This window comes from Lacerta agilis, chromosome 6 (assembly GCF_009819535.1).
Source record: "Lacerta agilis isolate rLacAgi1 chromosome 6, rLacAgi1.pri, whole genome shotgun sequence".
NCBI lineage: Eukaryota > Metazoa > Chordata > Lepidosauria > Squamata > Lacertidae > Lacerta > Lacerta agilis.
The window spans coordinates 77117382-77141454 of record NC_046317.1 but is presented as its reverse complement, the minus strand read 5'-3'; the positions used below and the strand labels follow the sequence as shown (position 1 = coordinate 77141454).

The following is a 24073-nucleotide window of genomic DNA, read 5'->3' as shown; positions in this document are numbered from 1 at the left end:
AAACCGCGGTGGCCCTGCTTGCACAATGGTTTGGTGCTCATGCAAACAGGACTGTTGCTTCCCCTCATCTGCTCCTGAAAACTGCCACACCCTGGGGGGGGGAACCTGCTCTGGGGTATTGGGGGGCCCTTCTGCTTTAACTTACATTAATCTAATTCAAAATATGTTTTTCTTTTTAAATAATTATGACTAATCTAGCACTGCTTGAAAAACACAAAGAATGACCTAGCTAGCATGTATACTATATCTCCCATTCGCACACTCATGTGTGTACACATGCAGTCTTTTTTATGAATCTCTTTGCAATAGGGGAACCTGCAAATTCACATCCCTGAGACAGGTTAAGTTAGCTGATCTGAAAGCACATAATAGGAAGCTAATCTGGTCTGGTTTCGATCAGACCAAAAAGAAGGTCACCTGAGAATCCATTTGTGCCACATTGAGTTGCATGCCGAGTGAAAGTTTGTTTATAAATGCACAGAAATGAATAAAGAAATTATTGCTTACATTCTGTTTTAGATTTATGAGACTAGTTACATAATCTTCTTAAACCCATTTGCTAGTAAATATATTTCAACGTAGCATATTGGTAAAATCACACACGGTTTATTTTATCAGTGCACAACTGCATTCGTAAGGAGTCGCACAATTCCTTAAGTCTATTGTAGCTTAAACTTTTGTGAAGGAGTCTGCTTATGCTACAGAAACTCTGTCAATCTTTAAAGTACCACTTTAGTAATTTTTGTATGATGTAGTCAGCTGCCTTAGACTTCTTTTTGGAAAGAAAAGTGGGCTACAAATAATCAGAATGGGGGGCGGGGACCCAAGATTTTTAAATTGATTTTGCTGAGGTAATAGACTAACAATTGTTAATATCATGAAATTGTAATCTAAGTTTGTTTGTTTATTATTATTATTATTATTTAAAAAAGAATGTATGTGTATTCATATTGCTACTTTGGGACATAGGGAAGGCAACCAGAAGCCATTGTTGAATGGAGAGAAATAAGGCGTTACATTTCTTTAGATCCATAAACCTCCAAGAACACAACAAATGCTACTACCGAGTTCAAGCTAATATATGATGCCTAGTGGTGAGATGGAATTTTTAATTGTTTGAATCAAACCATTTTATATTTAATTTTTTTTAAAAAAACCAGATAAGGTTGAGGGACTAATTTACACCGAATTTTAAATTAACTAGAAAGTACTGTACTGAAATATATATAAAACCACTATTTTAAAACCTGGGAACCTAGCAGTCTGGTCAACTCTGTCCGTGGTGAAACTCACTTGCATACTTTTAAAAAAAAAAAAAAAAAAAAGCCATTTCAGAAATTTAACCACTTTTGTGTCCTATTAGCTCCAGAGGGAGAGCTAAGCACATACTTAAATCTCTCCCACTTAAGTAAATTAATTTTAAAGTGCTTAACCCTGCTCAGATCACACCTGGAACTGTGAGCTTTTTAAAAAATTCTGGAAATTTGTCTTTAGTTCTGAAATAACTTATCACACAAGTGCTAGGCAGAAGAGGGATATCAGAAAAGGCAAAGGATAATTATTCTCCCTGTTAGGAGCCATTAAAAGTTGCCTCGCAGAAACACATATGGGAATCAGCAGGAAAATCTGTCAAAGAACAGTGCTGTCAGCGTCATGGAGCAAGAGTTGCTTTGGCCTTTTGTATCTTGAGCAGCAGCCTGACATAGTGCACAGCAAACAATTTTCAGGTTTCAAAAACGGCTTGTGATATAGAAGGACAGCTTGCTATTCAAATAACCCTTCCTCAACAAAAAAAAAACCAAACGAGTATAGGAAAACCTTTTAAAAATCTAGGCCTTATTGAGTTTGATGAAGCACAACTGCAACCTTAAAACCGCAACTCAAAAAAACTACTTTAGGAACCTTTATTCCCACTCGCACCCCACAACAGATTTTTTTCCATGAGATCACAAACTGCTTCTGCTATGTGGCATAGGGGACTGGTGTACAAGAAATACAGGTCTTAAAGGCCTCCTGGACAAACAGAGCTTGTTCATTTCTCGGGACTGTGGCCTGCATTTTGCAACTAAGAAGTTAGCGCTTGCCCCAAGAACCTACCCTTTTACAATGCATTGCACCTGAATAGGTGCTCTGTTTATATGCAACAGTGGCTGCAAGGTTGCTTGTTGCAAAAAACTGGAAAAGTGTCGCGATGCCAACCAAAACAGAATGGCTTGCCAAATTCATAGAATACCATAATTGGACTAAGCTAATGGGAAACATTGGAGGGGCTTCAAAGGACAGGATGGAGAAGGAATGGAAGGTCATTAAAGAATATATACAAAATCATACTGAAAAACCGGATCTTCTATCAGAATGAAACAAGTTCCGTGACTAATATAGGTTAAAAAAAGGGGGGGGGGGAGAAGGAATACGAAACAAACAAAAAACATGAATACCAAACAACGTTTCAGAAAATGAGTAAAAGAAAGGTAAGAACCAAATAAAATGAATAGCATGCAAGATGGAATATTGGGAATTCAAGATGTTACAGCTGGGATGGTTAGAAGCCTGGCACAGGGTGAGGTGATGGGTGGTGGAGGGAAAAGGAAACACAAATAAAGTTGAATGTAGTTATATGTAGGAATATTTTTATTTAATATATGAAAAAATGTATAAATGTATATCCACAATAGATGTCTGTATATTTTAATGCTGGATTTCCCCCCCCCCCCCAATAAAACCTTTCATTAAATTAAAAAAAAAATGAATACACACTTACTCCGGGCTGTTGCTTTTCCCAGACTAAGGCTGAAATCTGATTCCCACTTATTTAGGATTAAGTCCCACAGAGCTCTATGAAACCTACTTCCAAGGAGAAATATACAGGGTTGCACTCTAAGAGACTGATCCTGTGCATAGTTACAAAGGCGGATTTAGGGGAGCTTGACCGGTTGAGCCACAATGGGGACACCACAACTATTATTTAGAATGGAGCACGAGAGGCAGGGAGCGCCAAATTTTGGTGTCACACAGGGCACCACTGAAATTTGAGACCGCAAGGTCTGCCACCGCCTATTTACTCAGCAGACCAGCAAATTCAATGGCATGTTTTTTCCAAGGAAGCACGCGCAGAGCAGCAATCTGAGGAGGGCAATAATTTGCGTGAAAACAGTAAGTTAGATACAAGGCTCTACTTTGCAGAGAGGTTGATCAGTTCCGGTTGGAGAACCTGTGGCCTTTCAGCTGCTGTTGGACTACAACTCCCATCATCCCTGACCATTGATCATGTTTGGATCTGATGGATCGGAGATGGAGTCCAGCAAGATCTGGAGGGCCACAGGTTCCCCACCTCCGGATACTGCCTCCTTTCAGCCAGTTTTTGCCCTTGACGAAGGCCAATGAACGGAAATGGCTCATGCTGATTTTCACATTCCCTTACCTACGTACAATCTGAAAAGCAACACCAAGACATTATACCCTTGTTCCTCGTGGTACACCTTTGCAAGCCTCTTGGCATACAGTTGGGGAGGTCATAATACAGCTTGGCAGACCAAACTGGATTGAAAGCCTGAACGTAGCTGGGCTGTGGACCAGTGTAGGTAAAAACCGAGCTCAACTTTTCCGCGAAGCCGCATTCCTTGTTAGTGAAAACCTAAGTTTAATCAGCAAGCAGAGAATTAGGAGCTGCTGCTTCTTTTCCTTGAAGGGGATATCGACAAGAGCAATGTTTAGGTCAACAGCCTTCAAGCAAAGGGAATTCTGCATTTTCATCACTGCAAAGGGCAGCAGGGAAGATTTAAAGCTTTTTTTTTGTTGGATAGCAGAATTTGGAACCTAGAAGTACTTTAACAGGGCCTAAATTCATAGTAAATTGCTGAGCAAGACCAGTCCTTTACCCAGCTCTACACACACACACAACACACACACACACACCAACTTCACATACTGTTAACATTTTACTAGCAGTATAGACACACGACCAAACTATGCAAGTCTAGGAACATACAGCTTCCTGGTCTTGAGAAATCATAGATTCCACAATCGCTAGCACGGACATCACTGCTTTTGCCACAGGTTGCCTGGCTAAAGTAAGTAACTAAATAAAGTTGGATGAAAGATGCTAGGCTAGGCATGCTCTATAAATAAAGAACACTGGAAATCCGCACGCCAGAGGCGGGGGTTAATTGCCTTATTTCTACCTGCAATTAACACACTTTGCATCTAATTCGCTTTAATATGGTAGCTGCTAGGCTTGGGGGACATAGATCACACTTACTCTGTAATCCCTTCATTTTGTCATTGTTAACTGCCTATGCGAGAATGTTGCTCAAGATTGTCATGAACAAGTTAGTTTGACACTTAAAAGTACGACATCTTTTTTTAAAAAAAACAAAAAAAATGAGATCCGAAAAAGAATTTGAACGCCTTACTTGGCATCTGTGTTTTGACACTGTATCGTTCTCAACCTAATCTGTGTCATGAGGCTTTGAAACTTCCCCCGCCCTTAAAACTAAAATCTGGGCATTCACAAAAAACGAGCTCCTGCCCCTGGGCCCCCACAAAAACGGACTGCGGAGAAGTAGGCTGCCCACCACTCTTTCAGAAATTCTGAAAGTTTGTGAAATAGTTATGCCTAAAGAATGTGTTGCAAACTTTCCTGATGAATGTATTCTCAGCATAACCAGCTCAAATGTATCCCTATGACACACAAATCTATCTTTTCCCTATTGCTTCCCCCCCCCCCCCCCCCCCGGCCATCCTCTGCAGTTACTTAAACAGATCAGAAATATTGGTTTATCACACCAAGAAAAAAAAAGAAATGAAATGAGAAATAAAGGAAACAAGACCCATTATGTTTTTGTCATCCCCTTATACGTTACCTGCAGTTTCAGGTCTCCCCAATTTGTAGTAATTCACAAGCAGATGGACAGTTTCAGCAACAAGGCAGTGAACTGGAAGAAGTGACTGCTTTGCTTCCAAGCTGGTTCTCTTGGGAATTTCTGCTGAACGAAGAACTGGAAGAAATCTATATTCTATTTCAGCCGATGGGACACCACTCAGTTATTTTAATGGTTCTAGATTGCCCCCCTCCCCCCCCATATAGTGGAGGGTTAGCACCTTGAAGAAAACAAGCTCTCATTTTCCATCCTGACAATAAAGTTTTATTAAAATTGTTCATTAATGCTTCACGTGTAGCAAGAATGCATAGATCCCAAAATATACATATGTCTTTTTTTTTCCTTATAGAAATAGACCAATCTTTATAATAAAAAACAACTGTAGGAACATCTTTAACAGATTACTCAATCCATGACTGACAGTTACACGAGGTTGCATCATGTGTAGCCAGCTTTTCCAGCCATGTTTTAAAGATTGCATCACTCTGGCCTCTCTTTCTCTCTACTTTATTCTCTCTCTCTTCTTAAATAACACAAGCATTCAACCCAAAAAGAAAAAAAGGGGGGGACAACCGCTGCAAAGACATCAGATCGGAAATTAAGTGGCTTGTGTCGGGTTTGCCGTCACCTTTCTTTTTTCTTAGAAAAAAAAACAGTAACAAGAAAAGTTGGAGGGGGTTAAAAAAAACAAATCACGATTCCTCCATGAGGTTTGCAGAGGTAAATGGAAACCGCCAGGAGACTCCCCGCGCCAGCCGAAGGAGTTGGACAGCACGTAGCTTAGAGCGGAAGGTTTCTCCCACCTTGAGAGCGCGAATTAAAGGTGAAATAATAATAATAATAATAAAAATGATACGCATTCATATATGTAAACCCTCTGGGCTCGCTCTCTCCCTCGACTTCTCCCCCCCGATTCTGCCTCGCCTCGTAAGACGCGCGTGTACAAACCGACCCCAGATCCCACCGCCCCCAACCTCGCCGATACTTCCCCTAAACTCCATGCGCCGCCTGCGCCCCCCTCCCCAGCTCAAACCCCTTCCCCCTCAGCTCTCGTCGGGGGTCGGCTGGGGGTTAGCAGTGTCCGGAGGTGGCCAAGAGCGGCTCGGGAAGCTGTTTGAACAAGTTCCTGAGCGTGCTGAGCTCCCGGGAGAGCTGGTCCACTTTCTTTTGCAGCCTCTCGTTCTCGGCCGTCAGTTCCAAGACTTTGTGCTGCGTCTCCATGTTGCGCAGCTTGGCTTTGTCGCGGCTCTTGCGCACGGCGATGTTGTTCCTCTCGCGCCGCAGCTTGTACTCCTCGCTGTGCTTGTCCACGCACTTCTTCGACTTGTGCTTGCCGCCGCCACCTCCGCCGCCGCCACTACCGGGGCCTGCCGGGTAAACGCCGCCGCCGCCGCCACTTCCTCCTCCGGCCGAGGCGGACTTCGAGGAATCGGACGGGTTCGGGGTGCCCGGCGGGCTGGAAGACGACGACGTGGAGAGGTTGCCGCTGCTGCCGCTCGGCACCGACTGGTAGCCCAAGTAGGAGCGCACGGTGCTGCCGTAAGGAGAGGACATTCCCCCCAGGCCGGGCCCTGCGCCGCCGCCGCCCGCTCCGCCGCCGCCGCCCTCGTCCTTGCGGGGCCCTTTGCAAGAGTCCAAGTGCTCGAAGACCGGCTCCACTTTGGTTTCCACCATGGGCGGGTAGCAGCCCAGCAGCGTGCCGGCCTTGTGACCTGCTTGCCCGACGCCCGGGTGGTGGTGGTGGCCGTGCCTGGCTAGGCTGATGTACGCGTAATCGGGGTGCTTTTTCCCGCCGCCTTTATAGTCCTGCTCCGAGAAGAGGTCGGAGAGAAAATCTTGGCTGCTGTTCCCGCCGCCGCTGCTGCTGCTGCCTCCGCTGCTGCTGCAAACCGGCTCAAAGTTGCCCCCTGCTGCCGCGGAAGGAGGCGGCTGCTGCTGCTGCTGCTGTTGCTGCTGCTGCTGCGCCTGTTGCTGCTGCGATGCTAAAGAGTCCAGGTAAGGGCTGAAGTCGATGGCTCTCTCGTGGTCTCCGACGGTGAGCTCGGTCATGGAGCGGCCCCCTGGAGCCCGGGGGTGCAGCTTGCTCAGAGCAGCCAGACAGTCCGCCTCGTAATAGAAATTAGCCACTTCCATGGATTTAAAGGCCGGCGGCTGGAGCGGGAGGCATGCCTGGTCCCAGGCCACCAGGCGTTGCATGAAAGCAAAAGGAGAGGCGGGGAGCAGACGGGGAAGGGGGCGAGGGAGAAAGGGGGAGTCCCGGCCCCCCGGAGCTTCTGGGGCGGTCGAGTCGCTGGCTCCAGGCGGCGAGCAGGAGCGGTCTCCCAAAACCCTTGCGTTCCTTGGAGAGGGCTCCTTTCCCCAGCGCACCCGCTGACCGTCCGTGCCCGCTAGTGCTTCAGAGACCCCGAAGCTCCAGGTTTGCCTGGACCCCGTTGGTGGTGCTGGTGCTGCGGCCGCTGGCTGCCGGGCTCTGTGGCTGCGGGTGAAGCTCGCTGCGGACCATCTGGCTCCGGGTGCCGCGCCGTCGCTTAAAAGTCTCCGGACTTGGGAAAGTTCCTTTTGCGCGCAGTTATTTATAGGGGCGGTGCGTCCCTTGGCAACGGGACGTCACGCCTAGCTGGCTGGCTGCCACAAGCTCGCGCAGCGCACGAAAGCGCCTCGCCCGCTGGCTGCAGCCTCAAAGGAGCGCGTTCCGAGTGCGTGTGGACCTCCCGGAGCCTGGGCCATTCATAATAACAACAACAAGGCGCGGATCGAGGGGAGGGGAGGAGGGAGGGATTGGGTTTGGCCCGGGGAGGAGGGGCTTTATTCTCCCTAGCCTGGACAAAGTTTTCATTTCAAAATCGATCGATCTGCCTCTGTGTGTGTCTTTCCGTCGCTGCTTGGATCTTTCCAAGGCAAGAACAGGCGACGCGACCTTGCAGCCAAATCCACCGGCTCTTTTGCAGCCTGGTCCTTGGAGACGCACACTCGAAAAGAGGAACCATTTGTCCAGTGTGTTTCATGTTCAAGATGCACACTCAAGATTGTTTCCCTTTGCGTCCTGGTCCGTCGGGGCTGAGCTGGGCTTACTTACTCTGGAATAAACGTGTTGAGGGTTGGGGGCTCAAGCGGGGTGACGAGGAAGTTCCTCTGAACAGAGTGGAGTTTCTGAGGAAGGAAAGGTTAGGAATCAGAGGGCAACAGCAGAGCCTCTTTGCTTTCAGTGCAGCGGCGGGGTTTAAAATCTGTTTTAGGCTGCAACACACAGGACTAGGGACTAGACCCACTGAATACAGCAGGTCTTTTTCTTTCTTTTAATACCTGAGCCTCGATTTGTGTACCTCAGGGATTCTGAGCGTAAGAACAGCCATTTGTGTTTCAAGTGGAAGCAAATGAGGAAGAAGTGTCCACAAGTGCAAAACTGAGGCCAGTGAGGCAAAGTGATCTTACTCAAGTTTGGGGGTGAGATCCTGCACGTTCCATTTTAGAACTCTGAGCCTTTTTCCCCCTTTCTTCTTCTCTTTCACATGCTTCAGAGATGGCCACCTGTTTGAGGAATGGGAAGAGAAATCAGGTAAGGGAGCCATGCCCTAGATTGGATTCAAAGCGGGCTAAAAGGAGGGTTTTAATGGGCCTCTGGAAGTGACTGGAAATGGTCATTGTGTGTCAGCCTTTAAGGCTTGAGCATGTCTGGGCATCACACCACTTGCCCAGTAGACCTCCTTAATCCTAGACATGGTTCTGTAATGATGGGAGGTGGAAAGTCACCCTGCCTGCAATCAGAACTACTTCCTTGCTTCACGCATTCCTGAGTTCTGCCTTGGCACTGAATACTTTCCAAGCCTTGGAAAACAATGGACTCCTAATATTTGAATTGCCCCAGAGAGCTGCACAAGACTTCTGAGATTAACCTAGCTGGGCAACTTATTCTTGCAAAGGCTGTGGGCCAGATACTAAATTGTCACTATTTGGGTCTAGCAATTTCAGACGTGCCCAGACAGAAAGCGCTCCTCTTTCCAACATGAGATTCTTCTTTTGTTTTGCAACTGCTGCAGGCCTACGTTTGACCTGGTAGTGACAGGTACCACACTTTAAGAAGCCTTGCTTGGTAGGGCAGTGACATTATATGGCAAAATGCAGCCCTGGTGGACTGCTGTAGTCTCCCACCGGGACTGGGGAAGCACAACTGAGCTGGAATAGCTGGAAAAAAATGAACCCTGGTACCCTGTTTAATTAAAGACACCCACCTTTGGAGCCAAGCGTATATTTTACCCTCTTTCACTCCCACATTTACCTGTTTACAAGATAGTGACTCACTCCCAGAATAAAGGACATCAATTTAAAGCAAAACATATAATTAAAGAAAGTAGGAGTGTCCTTTGCAAAGACGACCCAGCGCTGAAGAGAACATGGCATTGCATCTCAGAGTGATGTGAGGCAATTCTGCGGTGTGAGAAGCATTGTAACGTTAAGCCAGAGGAACAGGTATTGCATTATGTGATTCAAACAGTCAACAGTTCACCAGGGCTCAAACCTCAGAGAGATTCAAAAAGAGGAAGAATTCGGAAATCGGGTTGTACAGACCTGCGTTCCCTTCCCTTCTCTCTCTCTCTTTCTCATATCTATTTTGAAAATGATTTTCTTCATTGGAAATGCAGTAATGACAGAACACCTAGAAGCCTGCAGGGCTGTTGTACCATATTTTTCCTCCTTAAAAGTAGGTTTCTAGTCCTCATGGTTTCTAGTCCTTTGAAGCATTGCATGTTTTATATGCCAAATGCTGAGAAAAGCTGAGGACACGAGGAGGCTATGTGCATGCTGTACCTTTAAAGCACATTATTTCCCTCAAAGATTTCTGGGCACTCTTTGTTTGCTAAGAGTTGCTAAAACGCACTAAAAAGTGTGTTTTCCTGGGGAATGTGGCGGTGCAAATGGAAAGCCGCTCAGACCTGTGCTTTCAAGGCACGGGACAAGCAGAAGTGTAGGCAAGTCCTGAGGCCCAAATCAAACATGTGTTTTCAAGTCCCTCACCATTGGCAACCATCTTCATCTCTGTGGGTACCATGGCATCTTTTGCAGGCTGCAGGTGGTTGGTAAGTTGCTCTGGTTCAAAGTTATAGGGTGGCCTTTTGTTAAAAAAAAACAAAAAACAGAGGGGTATAGTGGGTGAAGAGATACCAAGGGAAGATAAAAGACAGTCTATGTATGCAACAACTGCGGCAAGAATTATTTTAGCCCCAAAATGGAAACAACAAGAAATGCCAACGAAAGAAGAGTTGCAGATGAAGATGATGGACTTGGCAAAACTGGCGAAGCTGACGGGAAAAATCCGAAACCAGCACAATCAAGTATTCCAAAAGGATTGGAGTAAATTTATACGATATCTGAAAGATTATTGTAAACAATTAACATCCCTAGCAGGGTTGTCTGGAGACTTGTAATGAGAAATTTTCCATCTTTCTATATTTATTTATTTATTTAAATTAATGAGCCATTTTGTAATGAGTATAATTAGAACTGGAAAATGTGTAGAACTGGAAATTAGAACTGGAAAGCCATGAGGCGGGAGGGAAGGAAGTTGATGTATAATATTAAATGGAAAATAAAAATTATACACACACAAACACACACACACACACACACAGAGAGAGAGTTATAGGGTGGCATTCAACTAACTTTTACTCAAATAAACTTATTGAAATTAATGCATTAACTTAGGTGTGGACTCTCAGAATTGTAGTGGCCCTGAGGGTCATCAATCAAACCCCTGTAATGCAGGAATCTCAATTACATGGCAGTTTGGCTATCCAACCTCTGCTTTACAGCCTCCAAGGAAGGAGAATCCAGCACTTCTCATGGGCGTCTGTTCCACTAACAGCTCTTAGTGTCAGAAAGTTATTCCTGGTGTTTAGTTGGGATCACCTTCCTTGTAACCTGAATCCATTGATCATGGTCCTAGCTTCCGGATCAGGAGAAAACAAGTTTGCTCCATCTTCGATGCACATTATTTTTTAATGCTTAAATTTAGGTGAAGACCACCGATAGCTAGTTCTGTATGCTGTCCTCTTCCTGTTCTGTGCCATTATCCTCTTGAAGAGTGGATTCCAGCTGCTGCACCTGCCTTTCAAGACAGACACTCCTCTCGTCAAAGGCTGAGAAGCCCTTTCCAAAGAGCTAAGAATAGCAGTATTTCTATTGCTGGTTGTTGTTGTTTTTTTAAAAAGAAAAAAAAACCCTGAGTGTGTGTGGATTTGTTTTTGTTTTTTTTGTCGTGTTTTGGAAAGGAGAGAGGTGCTGCTGCCAAAAGAATGTAGTGTGATTAATCTTTTTGAAAAGGCAAAGGGAGAAGCCACTAATCTTCAGTCAAGGCTCATGGTTTCATGATCTCTCTAGAATTCACTTGCTTTCCCCAAGATCACATAGTGAAACCTACATGTTTCCCAAGCCCTCTTTACATGATGATCCTTCCTCCTAACAGCCCGATTCTGTACATGTCTACTCAGAAGTAAGTCTCATTGTGTTCAGTGGATGTAGGATTGCTGCTTTAAATCTGGAATGCATTTTTCGAAAGTAGACATATAAAAGATTGCAATTTCTAAATAGAAAAAAAACCTTTTGTTTTATACATAATATTAAATTATGGTACTGGTGGCCTATTATTTTCTAGTTTACGGGCACTCCAAAATAAAATGAAATGGCACCATTTTTCTGACATTGGTATTCCATAACAAGGTTCCATAAGAGTCTGGAATTAATTAGTTTGTTAGCTTAATGTGGTTTCCTCATTGTCCCAGTACTTTACTAGTAATGTTTTAGCAGCAAGAAGGAAGGAAGGAAGGAAGGAAGGGCAAAACTTCACAAGGTACTGAAAAAAATATTTAAATTATAGCAGAAATATATTAATGGCTACATGGAATTAAAACCCATTGGGTCCACTGGACTGCCTAGTAATAAAACAACAACAAAATTGCAATACTACATAGGTCTACTCAGAAGTAAGCCCCATTGGGTTCAATAGGCTTACTCCCAAGTAAGTGGGAGCCCAAAATATGCAGCTTGTTTTTGATTAAGGCCTTCTTCAGAATCACTAAAATAACAAGAAGTGTATGGCTCAATAAATAAACCACGATACATGTTATTATTTATTTATATGAATGCCTGAAGAAGCCATTGGGCTGTAAGCTGCTTATTATCAATTGCCATGTATTTTCCCCCAGTGCTGTTTTGAGGCTTTCTGTTGTTGCTTTTTCATGGCTCTCTTGCGTGTCAACACCACCACCACCCCAACTTCTTTCTCATTCTCAATAATATTTTGGCACAAGTAAATGGATTCCCAATAAAGTCTCTGTGTTCCTTCATCACATTGTGTCTCAAGGATCCAAAGAAAGTTACTAGTAGGACTACCGGTAATTAGAATTTCATAACCAATCGTAGCCTTAATCTTCTCCACCAATCTTTAGCAACCTGTTCCTACCGGTTGAAGTTGGGCAAAAGCGAGAGGGCAGACTCCTTCCTGAAGAACAGCAACATGTTAATTCCTTCGTTATTATTGGCTTGTGTGACCATAACAGGAATAAGATCGACTACCCTACAAGAGTGGCCAGGTCAATGTTGCTGGACTACATTGCTCATCATTCCTTACCATTGGCCATCCTGCCTGTGGCTGATGGGAGTTGGAGTCCTATTGCATTTGGCAGGCCACAGGTTCCCTGTCCCTTATCTGTAGCTCAGACGAGCAACAGGAACCCACTCTCAGCCTTACCTGGAGATCCCAGGGGTTGGACCTCAACCTTTCTGCATGCAAAGCTTGTGATCATCCTCTTTGAAAGACTAACACATTTATTATGGCACAAGATTACGATCCACTCCATCAGATGCATGAAGTGTTGTCCTGAGTTAGAGGTATATACACATGATTGGAATGAGGACTGTAAACAGCGAGGTCAGGAGAGGGGGAAGTGCAGGAAAGTACATAGCATGGTAATTACTAATAGCGGCCGTTCTCACACACAAGAAGTTGCTGTTAATCCAAACATCCTGGCATCAGTAAGACCATCAACACATGTAGTATTAAACAAAAGCTTTCTCCTGATTCTGCAAGGCTATAAACTGAAGAATGTTCGTTTGGATGCAAGGCTCACCCAAGTCAGTGGGGCTTGCATTCAAGAAAACCTCCATAGGGTTGAGGTGCTAGCTATAAATGCCAGTGTCCTGCCTTCATACTATTACTTTGTATATGATATTTACATTACAATGACCTCCATACTCCACGAAAGAAAATTAAAGTTGGCCCCCAGTTTTCATCAGTAGTCAGTTTGAAGAGATGGACTCGGTGAGTTTGCCACAGTCCTGCTTTTGACACTTGTCAGTACAGTCATACCTCTTCTTGTGGACGCTTCATGTTGTGTTTTCTCAGGTTAAGAACACTGCAAACCTGGAAGTGTTTACTTCCGGGTTTTGCCGCATGCGCAGAAGTGTTCTGCGCGGTTTGCGCATGCGCAGAAGCACTATATCGCACATGCGCAGAAGCGCCACTCTGGTTAGGGACTTTTCGGGGTGCGAACGGCACCCCGGAACGGATCATGTCCACAACCAGAGGTACCACTGTACTGCCAGATAAAGAGATGTGATGTCAATTTACTACTCCTAGTGTGCGAAAGCAATATTTCAACTCTACAAAGCCAAGTGACAGGCTCCTTGGACAAATTTTCACACATAGGTGAGGCCAACGCCATTTTGTCTTCAAAGTACATTACATTCCAAATTAGCTGTGAATATAAGTTTTCTTTCTTAATATTGCACAACATCCAGTGGTTTTAAAAAAATCAAGACTGGGAATGCATGAGTAACTATAACTGTTGTTAATCCTTCACCTGCAGAAGACAACAGTTTTGTAAATGCTAATCTTTTCGGTCCCTGATAATCTGTCTTTACAAATGGTCCAACAATACCAGTGTTTTCAGACACCTAAATGTTTAAACATTTCTTTGATTGTCCTTGAATCTCTTCGCCACCCTTGCTCTCCTCTCCTGCCACACCCTTTGAGAGCCACTGGGCTGATGTGAAGCAAGTGGCTTGATGGCACGCTCTCCACTGTTTGGGGGGAACGTGCCAAAATGAGTTATGGATGAGCCCACCGAAGAGTAAACGATCCCTGGGTCCAATATTCAAAGCATGCCCCAGGAAAGCGAACAGGAGTTGCTAGAAAAGATGAGCCTATCTTCCTAGCCCTCGCTTCTTCTGGTCTCCACTGTGCTTTAAACTCATCCTGTTCCAGGGTCACCTCTGACCCAGCACTCCCAACCTTTGTAGCACGTGAGGTTGCACAACCTTTCGCTTTATCTGCCCAAGCGATGCTCTTTGCCCTACAGGGTACATGAGAGACGTCACCTGGCCATCGGCAGCTCCTGCCTGTTGCCTGTGGGACAGCATGACCAAAATGCTTTCCTCTACCTCTCAGAAAATTTCCAGTGCATCGGAGAGGTCAAAGTAGCAGCTGCGTTTCTGGTCTTTATGGAGGAAACTGCTGGAAGGGCTAACCCACACTGACGGGGCATTTTCGAAAAAGGCAAAATGGAATTTTTGCTTCAGACGCTTTGTCTGACTGAAAGCAGGCCTCTTTGCCTTTTACAAGTCCTCAAACATGAAATCAGGCCGCACATACCTTCATATGTAAAGTCTGAGCTGAATAAATGCCCAATTCCCTGAGCGTTTTTTGCAGCCAGATCCCATATCTATCCCATGGTATCTGCGAGTCTTATTTCCGGGTAAGTAGGCTTACTACTATAGCCTTACAACATAATTACTAATCTCTAGGAAGCGAGCATTGCTGCCTTTCATTCATTCATTGGCTAATTCGTTGCTTGGTCTGCTTATGGCTTAATCACTGCAATCCATAGGAAATGGATACTGAATACAAGACGTGAGAAAGCCCTTCCTAAGTTGCAAAGTTCCCCTCTGTTTCTAGGTGAATTCATATAAAATGGCTTTCTCATGAAATATAAACACAAGAAATTGATTTCCAAACAAAATCAAGCATTATATACTAATATTTATTATATACACTGGCGGAGGAAGAGGAGTGCGAGGGGAGTGCACCGCCCCGGCAGCACAATCCCAGTGGGGTGCCATCGCGGCTGCCACCCCCGCCCACGCTAGGCACTACGCCCCTGCAGGCAGCGCACCACACCCCAGGATACATGCCACGCCCCCAGGACGCACACCAGCCCCGCCCCGCCTGCTCTCCACCCCCCGATGCCGGAGCATGAAGCTCCGCCATTGGTTACATATACATAGGATAGTGTGTATATTAGGAGTCATACCTTGGAAGTCGAACAGCTTAGCTCCCAAATGTTTTGGCTCCCGAACGTCGCAAACACAGAAGTGACTGCTCCGGTTTGTGAACCATTTTTGGAAGCCGAACATCTGACGGGGCTTCCGTGGCTTCCGATTGGCTGCAGGAGCTTCCTGCAGCCAATCAGAAGCCGCGCTTTGGTTTACAAACGTTTCGGAAGTCGGGCGGACTTACAGATTCCGTTTGACTTCCAAGGTACGATTGTACTTGGAATCTGTAGTGCATTCCAATTGCAATAATAGTAAGCTAGGCCAGTGTTGCCACCTTCATACTACAAACCGAGGGACAGTAACTTGACTAAGACAACCTAACATGTTCACATTGGGATTTGAACGAAGCACTTCACAATGTAACTCTGATCGTATACAATGCCAGATACTTGCAAACAATCGAAATGAACAGTGCACCCAGCGTTAATCAGCCTTTCGTTGATTAATATTCTACCGCCTTTTAAATGTGTTTGTGGGAAGGGGTTTTATTGTTTTGTTTTTATTCTAACTATTTATTTGTTCTTTTATCCTGTATTTTTATCTTGTGAACTGCCCTGAGATCTTCGAATGAAGGACAGAATAATAAATAAGTCCAACACAACATACACTCAGGCCTTGCATGGCTGTATCTTAACCTTCCTCCCTAGCCACTCCCGCGAGTGGGATGCAGCAATGGATTTGTCAATGGAAAGCATGGGTATCCTTTCCCCCTCCCCCTCCACTCAATCACACACTGACTTACTTTCCAAATATCTACCTAGGTGCAGGGGTGTAACAATGTGGGGGCGGTGCGCTCCCGGTGCCACGTTCCGGGGGTGACAAGGCACGCGGTTTGCCGGTGGCGCCACTCTCAGCTCGTGGCTGCAGCTGCATGTAGAGGATCCTGGCACCGTACAGACAGGAGCGGCACCGCCAGCAACCTACTAAGTACAGTGCATGTGTGGCGTCGCTACGTACGACGCATGCATCGTATGCAGCAATGCTGAGCATGCGCGCTACGTAGCGCCGCCCCTCCTCCCCCAGGTGCACGTCATGTTTGCCGCTCCGGGTGCCCGAGCGGCTTCCTACACCTCTGCCTAGGTGCAAAATGCTCTTGGAACGATCTCTCCGCCTTTGTGCAACAGCAGCTTGCTTGTTTTTATAGCTGCCAACACAAAGCCATTTAAGACAAGCCCATGCAGCCCAAACAATTACTTTATTCTTCTTTTCCCTATGTTTAATTGCTCTGTGCTCGCTTACTCCCCGAAGCTATTGACATCATTTCAGTTTATTTCCTCGGTCCAGATTTTGACAGATTGCAATGAGTTTTTGAATGCCAAGATAGATCCATGGGTACATAGTCGGAAGGGGGGGAATTTTAGAGACAACAACAACAAAACAACAACAACAACATAACATAACATAATAACGAGAACAATAGCAAAAATTGGCTGCTAATTAGCTACTGGGTGCTGGTTGAAGGTTTTGTAATATAAAGTGGTATAAACATTTCTTCACTCTGGCCTTTGACACATAAGAGGTATATTTTAAAGACACAACCTATTTTTGTGACTGTAAGTTGTTTTAAACTATTTTCAATGTTGTATTTTAAATGGTTGCACCTTAGGGTGAAGGGCAGGCAAAATTGATAGTGTTAGTAGTAGGACTAGTAGTAATAACACAGGTTAGGACCAGGATACCTGAAATATTGCTTCACCTCTTATATACCCTAATTGATCACTCTGCAGGTGAGGTTCATGTATCACAGGGGGGTTGAGCTAGATGACCCTCGGGGGTCCCTTCCAACTCTCCAGTTCTATGATTCTATGCGGTGCCATCTCATTAGGTGATCAGATGCATACGGTGCAGGATCGGGCCACAGTGCTGTGGCACCTACCCTTTGGAATGAGTTCTCCTTACCGGAAAAATAAGAAATCAAGAATGGAAATGGTTTATTGAATATTTACAAATAAACCGTAAACAGATAAGAACATTGGCAGGATTATTGTAATAGCCTGCAGGTTGATAAGAGTATATATTTAAAGTAGATGAATAAATGAATAAGTTAAGTTATTTTTGGAATATGCAGAAAATATAAAATAAATAAATTTAAGGAACCGCAGAAAGAGGGGGAAGGAAGTCGAGTTTTGAAATGTTAAAATTATTGTAAAATTATTGAAATGTATAAAATTGAAAATCATAAATAAAATAATAATAATTTAAAAAGGAATGAGCTCTCCTTGGATATTAGATATGTGCCATATCTGCTGTTCCAACAAGCCCTCTTAGTAGATAATCTGTATCTGTAGTGGAATTGGTTTTTAGGACATGTTTTATTTTTTCACTTGCTGTTCTCTGCCCTGGACAGGAGGGGCAGGAGATATAAACAAACAAATAAATGTTTCATTGTTCTTTGAATCCCCCCCCCCTGGAAGCATGGAAATGAACACTAAGCTTGCCCCGTGCACCACTGTATTTCTGGAACTGGCTTTTATGCCATGTGAAAGCTCAAACATAACGCAGACATTAACAGTTAGGGGGAAGTTGTGGAAACAGAATAAACCGCTGTGTGCAGCACAGGTCCCAGTGCTCTCTGGGTGCTGTCACACTCCAAAACCCATCAGCCTCAGCCAATATGGACAATGGTAAGGGTTGATGGGAGTTGTAGTACCAAACATCCGGGGAGCCACCACATTTGGCAAGGCTGATCAAAATATTTACTGGAACTTCAAGACACAAGTACACAGTAAAAGGTAAAGGTAAAGGGGCCCCTGACCATTAGGTCCAGTCATGTCCGACTCTGGGGTTGCGGCGCTCATCTCGTGTTACTGGCTGAGGGATCCGGCATACAGCTTCCGGGTCACGTGGCCAGCATGACAAAGCCGCTTCTGGCTAACCAGAGCAGCGCACAGAAATGCCGTTTACCTTCCCGCCGGAGCGGTACCTATTTATCTACTTGCACTTTAACATGCTTTCGAACTGCTAGGTGGGCAGGAGCAGGGACCAAACAACGGGAGCTCACGCCGTTGCGGGGATTCGAACCGCCGACCTTCTGATCAGCAAGCCCTAGGCTCTGTGGTTTAACCCACAGCGCCACCCGCGCTGAAGCCCAAGGGCAAATGATTGAGTGATACCTTCCCGCAGCAAGTGTAACTATGCTGCCGTAGGAGCCAATTCCCAGGGGCCGAGATCCTTCCGTTCCCCCCAATAAAATGTTTGAGGGGGCAGGGACAAAGGCATTGTCATTCAAATGGTTTGCATGTGCTGTGTCTTGTGATTGATTGTGCCCGGCGGGGCTTGCCAGCCCTCCACTCAATATTTTATTCAAGTTGGCATCCTTGAAGGCCACTAAAGAGGTAGGAAGGTTGTCTTTTTGGCTTATCGGGACAGCACCTACCGATTTGGACAGTCCTTTCTGCTCTACTCTAGACTGACAACATTTTGCATGGGGGGCGTCTCCCTGCGGATTTGGGACGCTGTACTTGTGCAGCTCATTCTGCATGCCTGAAATCTTAACACTCTCAAATTCCTTCCCTTGACTTCAGATTTCTCCCTAGGATTTTTAATGACTTCAAAAGAGTTGGCAGCGAGCTCATGCTGCCATCTAGTGACCTAACAAAAGAAAAAGAAATGCATTTCCCTCCAGAATGTGAACGCTTCCATACCTGCCGTTTATTACCATTTTGTTATTTATCAAATTTCTATACCGCCCTTCATCTGAGGAACACAGGGGCTGTTTACAATATAAAGCACCCTCATGGTTTCCCTGAAAGAACTGTAGTTTGTTCAGGGTGCTCAGCATTCTCGCTCTGGGAAGAATTCCCAGCACTCTTTAACAAACTACAGTTCCCACAGTTCTTTGGGGGAAGAAGAAAGGTTTGTTATGAAGAAAGGTTGCAGCTTTTGCAACTTTTTAGTTTAGAGAAAAGGCGAGTAGGAGGCGACAGAATAGAAGTTTATTGCATGGCATGGAGAAAGTTTTTCTCCCTCTCTCATAATACTAGAACTCATAGGCATCCAACGTTGGAAGATTCAGGACAGGCAAATGGAAGTACCGGTACTTCTTCATGCAGTCATACCCTTTGGGGGGTCAGATAACTCCATACCCTCCATCATTTCTCCAATGAAAATAGGGACATCCTACGGAAAAGTGGGACATTCCAGGATCAAATCAGAAACTGGGATGGCTTCTCTAAATCAGGGATGTCCCTAGAAAATAGGGACACTTGGAGGGTCTGCACAGTGCATAGTTAAACTGTGGAACTCACTCCCACAAGCAGCAGTGGTGGCCACCAACTTAGATAGGGCTTCTACCTTCACAGCCGCAGGGAGTAATACTTCTGAATGTGAGTTGCTGGAGGCCACCAGAAGGGAGCTTGCCTGTGTGCTTAGATCCGGCTTGAAGGTTTTCCACAGGCATCTGGTCAGTCACTGTGGGAACAGGATGATGGACTAGATGGGCCATTGGCCTGACCCAGTAGGCTCTTATGTTCATCTCATCGAGCCTGCCACCGAGATGCCTCCCGTCCTCTGCACATTTTGAATGCCTGGCAAGGGCTCCTATGACAGGAGATCTAGGAGCTACTGTGACCAGCTGAAGAGAGACAAAACTGTAGAAAAGATAGGCTCATAAGAACAAGTCGTTTGACAAGTAGCATCTTGGACAAAAAAAAAGTGCTTGTGTGGTAAATGAACATTCACTAGCACTGATTTCCAGCTTTCAAATTTGGTTTGGTTAGCAAAATTTTAATCTAGTTTAATCTGTCCGTGCATTCTCCTCCTCCTTCATTTTAGCGGAAAAGTTAGTAAATGCTTAACAAGAGAGGGAAGAGTTGACATGCTTATCTTGTTGCAAACATAACTGAGGATCTTAGCCACAAGATGGAGCTGTTGCAGAACTTACCGTATTTTTCGCTCCATAAGAGGCACTTTTTTCCTCCTAAAAAGTAAGGGGAAATACCTGTGCGTCTTATGGAGCAAATGGTGGTCCCTGGTGCTGAATTGCCCAGGGGCCAAAAGCAGATTGTGCTTTTTATTTTACAAAGAGAAAAGGGAGTGTTGAAAGGACCCAGCTCAGCAGCTGATCAGCAAGAGATCGGGAGAGAGATAAGAGTCCCGGCTCCCTTTCAGCCCCGCCCTCCTTTGTTGAATGTGCTGCAGAGGGAGGTTGTTTGTTTCCCCAGGACATGTGACTGGCTGATTAGATTATCTGTCTACAAACAGTAGAAATGGCTCCCTTTCCTTAAGATTTTTTCAGAAATGTGAGTTAAACCCCATAAAAATGGGGCTTTTCCTCTTTGCTTTTCCCCCTTTGCAAAAGGAGCTTTGCTTTCCCCCCTTTGCAAAAAAAAGCTGCAAAACCTTTAGCTGATCCTAAAAAAAAACCACCCAGGGCTTTTCCCTTTGCAAAAAAAGCTGCAAAACCTTTATCTGATCCTGAAAAAAACACCCAGGGCTTTTCCCTTTGCAAAAAAAGCTGCAAAACCTTTATCTGATCCTAAAAAAAACACCCAGGGCTTTTCCCTTTGCAAAAAAAGCTGCAAAACCTTTAGCTGATCCTTAAAAAAAAGGCCTTTTGCCTTTGCAAAAACAGCTGCAAAACTTTTAGCTGATCATCAAAAAAACAACAACAACAAAACCAGGGCTTTTAGAGGAAGAAAACCAGAAAAATATTTTTTTTTCTTGTTTCCTCCTCTAAAACTGAGGTGCGCCCTATGGTCCGGTGCATCCTATGGGGCGAAAAATACGGTAATTTATTTTTATACCAGTTTATACCAGCGTTCCCTCTTGGGAAGAAAGGATTTGTCTTTTCTCTTGTACCTTTCATTTTAGGGGAAGGGGGCTGAGAATCAATTTTATCTCACCCATCAACACATTCCCAGGGCAGCTATAACTGCCAAGTGTCTCCTTTCTTGCACGTTAAACTGAAAAGAGCTTCTCAGTGGTAGCATCCGAGTTGTGAAAAACTCTGAAGAGACTTCTCTGTCTTCCTTTGCATGGTAGGTGAAGTGTGTGTGTGTGTGTGTGTGTGTGTGTGTATACAGTATATATGCATGCCTCTAAAAGGCTGGCATGTGTGTGCTGTGAGGCTGCTATTGTACTGACTGACTTTATCGGTGTTTGTCTTTATGCTTCATTTCTGATGCTATTGTCTTTGCACTGCAAGTTTACCGGGTAATTTTCAAAATGTAAGCCGCTCAACTAACCCTGGTTATAAGGCAGCACAGAAGTACAGATTCCCCGCCCTCTAAATAATCTGTATCCATATATAGTTGGACCAATGTTCCACCTCACCCAATATTCTCTACTCCCACTGACAGCAGCTTTTCAAGTATTTGGAGAGACCTGCCTGGATCTAGCTCCACTACCTGAGACCCTAGAAGGCTGAAATGCAGGGAAATGAAACTGAGACCACCTGTCTGTGAAGCAGCTGCTGTCCACAGTGTAACCCCCCTATAGACACAATATCTTTCTTGGGATCAGAATTTGGCTAGCCCAGAAATTTCTGTGGGCCTTGGCTGAAGCAAGATACAGAATGACCCCAGGAGTAATCCATCCAAGAATGTTGTTGTTGTTGTTCAGTCGTTCAGTCGTGTCCGACTCTTCGTGACCCCATGGACCAGAGTACGCCAGGCACGCCTATCCTTCACTGCCTCTCGCAGTTTGGCCAAACTCATGTTAGTAGCTTCAAGAACACTGTCCAACCATCTCATCCTCTGTCGTCCCCTTCTCCTTGTGCCCTCCATCTTTCCCAACATCAGGGTCTTTTCTAGGGAGTCTTCTCTTCTCATGAGGTGGCCAAAGTACTGGAGCCTCAACTTCAGGATCTGTCCTTCTAGTGAGTACTCAGGGCTGATTTCTTTGAGAATGGATAGGTTTGATCTTCTTGCAGTTCACGGGACTCTCATCCAAGAATACAGTACTCTAAAATCAGGGGAGATATCTCTTTCCCAGTCATCCTGCTGCTGAAAGGGCCATTGATCAGTGGTAGATTGCATGCAGAAGGTTTTAAGTGTAAACCGTCGCATTTCCTGGTAGCAACAGGATAGACCCCTGCTTGAAAACCTGGAAAGATGCTGCCAGACAACCATTTTATCTAATTATTTAATTAAATCAACAGATCAGAGTAATAACAGCATAATTAGCAAGGCCGCTGTGTGCTAGGAGTTCAGGCAGAGCTGAAATGAATTTGTACGCCAACATTCTCCCTTGCATTTTGTTCCTCTAGATGTTCTCTGGGTGTATGAATATTTGGAGAATATTCTCCAAATGTTTTAGTTTTCAATATCTAGCACCAAACAGTGCATAAATATTGTTCAGATTAAAAGGCAGACATGAAGTAAGTTACTTAGGTTGAGTAAAATCAGCTTCCGGGCAATTGGCTTGTTGGGTACCACTAAAAAAGAAAGAAAAAAGAAAGATGAAATTTGGAAGCATTTATCTGCAAGGCTGTAATAAGGAAACTTGAATGATGGAGATTCACACTGTTAGTTGCTATGGGACTTGATTAAAGAGACTCTGCCCAGTAAATCCAGGAAAAACAGAGAGAATATTAGCCAACCATTTGCTCAATAGACTCATCTTTCTCTAATTATTCAACTTTTCTGTTTTCAGAAATAGGTTAATGATTAGTCAGGTCAGTCTGATATGCAAAGCTGCCTTCAGAGTGTCTGGACATGAAGCAGGTTTCCATGTGCCCACAGGAATGAAAAGGTCTCTTGGTTTGGGTGCACACTATACCTTTAAAGCACATGACTTGCCCCCAAAGAATCCTGGGAACTGTAGTTTCTTAATGGTGCTGGGAATTGTAGTTCCGTGGGAGGTAAACGCACAGCGGTAAACAATGTGCTTTAAACATATGGTGTGTACACAGCCTAGTGTTTTAAGACTACATAAGCAGGAATATTTCACGTCCAGAAGAGGTTTAAAAAAGCAGGCTTTGGAAAAGAAGATCCACCCAGCTGTTTTCTGCTTGTTCAAATATTTGGCAAATACTCCACAGTTGTTTTTAAATTTGTATTTGACACCCGGTGGTCTTTGGTTTCTGCATTTGTTAGGCAGCCATTCATTCCTCCCGATACAGGGTGATATCTAAATTCTAATTCTAATAATAATAATAATAATAATAATAATAAAATGATAATAATATTCATTCATTTAACATTTTTTAAAAAAAATACTGGAAAAAGGTATATAGGACTACAGAGTTCTCTCAGGGCTGACTAATGGTCCCTTTTATAAGTCCTGGTGGTGATGTGCTCACTGACCATAGCCTGCACCCTAGCTCCCTTCAGGGAGCACAGGCCTTTCTCAAGCAGAAGCAAGTGAACTGGAAATGAGGGTTATGTGCTCCCACTCCTCTTCTACATTCCCAAGCCTGGCATGCTGCAACTTGGAAATTACTCCAGATTGGCTTTTACCTTCTCTATTTAATAATGCATCCTGGCAGAGCTGCTTCTTCAGACGCACCGTTCCGTGACCTGCACAGAAGAAAGCAACAAGGCTTCCCGTGTTCCACAATAGGCAGCCAAAAGAAATTGCTTTGGATGTGCTGCTGTTCCTTTCTGCCTTTTTATTGGGGTCCAGGTACATTTACTGTCTCATCACAATCTAAAACAACCAAATATTCTTGTGGCACTTTAAAAAAAGGTACAATATTAATTGGGGCATGTTTTGTAGACTTACTTTGACAGATTAGGTAAATTTTGCTGCTAGAGACTAACATGGCTAGCCTTCTAGAAATCACCACAGTCTATGCCAGGGGTGGGGAACCTGTGGCTCTAGAGTTGTTGTTGGACAACAACTTCCATCACCCCCAGCCCTCGTGGCTGATGATCAGGGATTATGGGAGTTGTAGTCCAACAACAGCTGATCCTCACTCCTGGTTT

General features: G+C 44.7%; 1 protein-coding gene across 1 annotated transcript; it reads right to left on the bottom strand.

Annotated features, from left to right (window-relative positions):
• Positions 1 to 5121: 5121 nt before the first annotated feature.
• On the bottom strand, positions 5122 to 7558 carry CEBPB (CCAAT enhancer binding protein beta). The gene has a single exon (XM_033153534.1). It carries the CDS (start codon positions 7074 to 7076, stop codon positions 5952 to 5954), a length of 1125 nt encoding a protein of 374 aa, XP_033009425.1. The 5' UTR covers positions 7077 to 7558; the 3' UTR covers positions 5122 to 5951.
• Positions 7559 to 24073: the final 16515 nt, after the last annotated feature.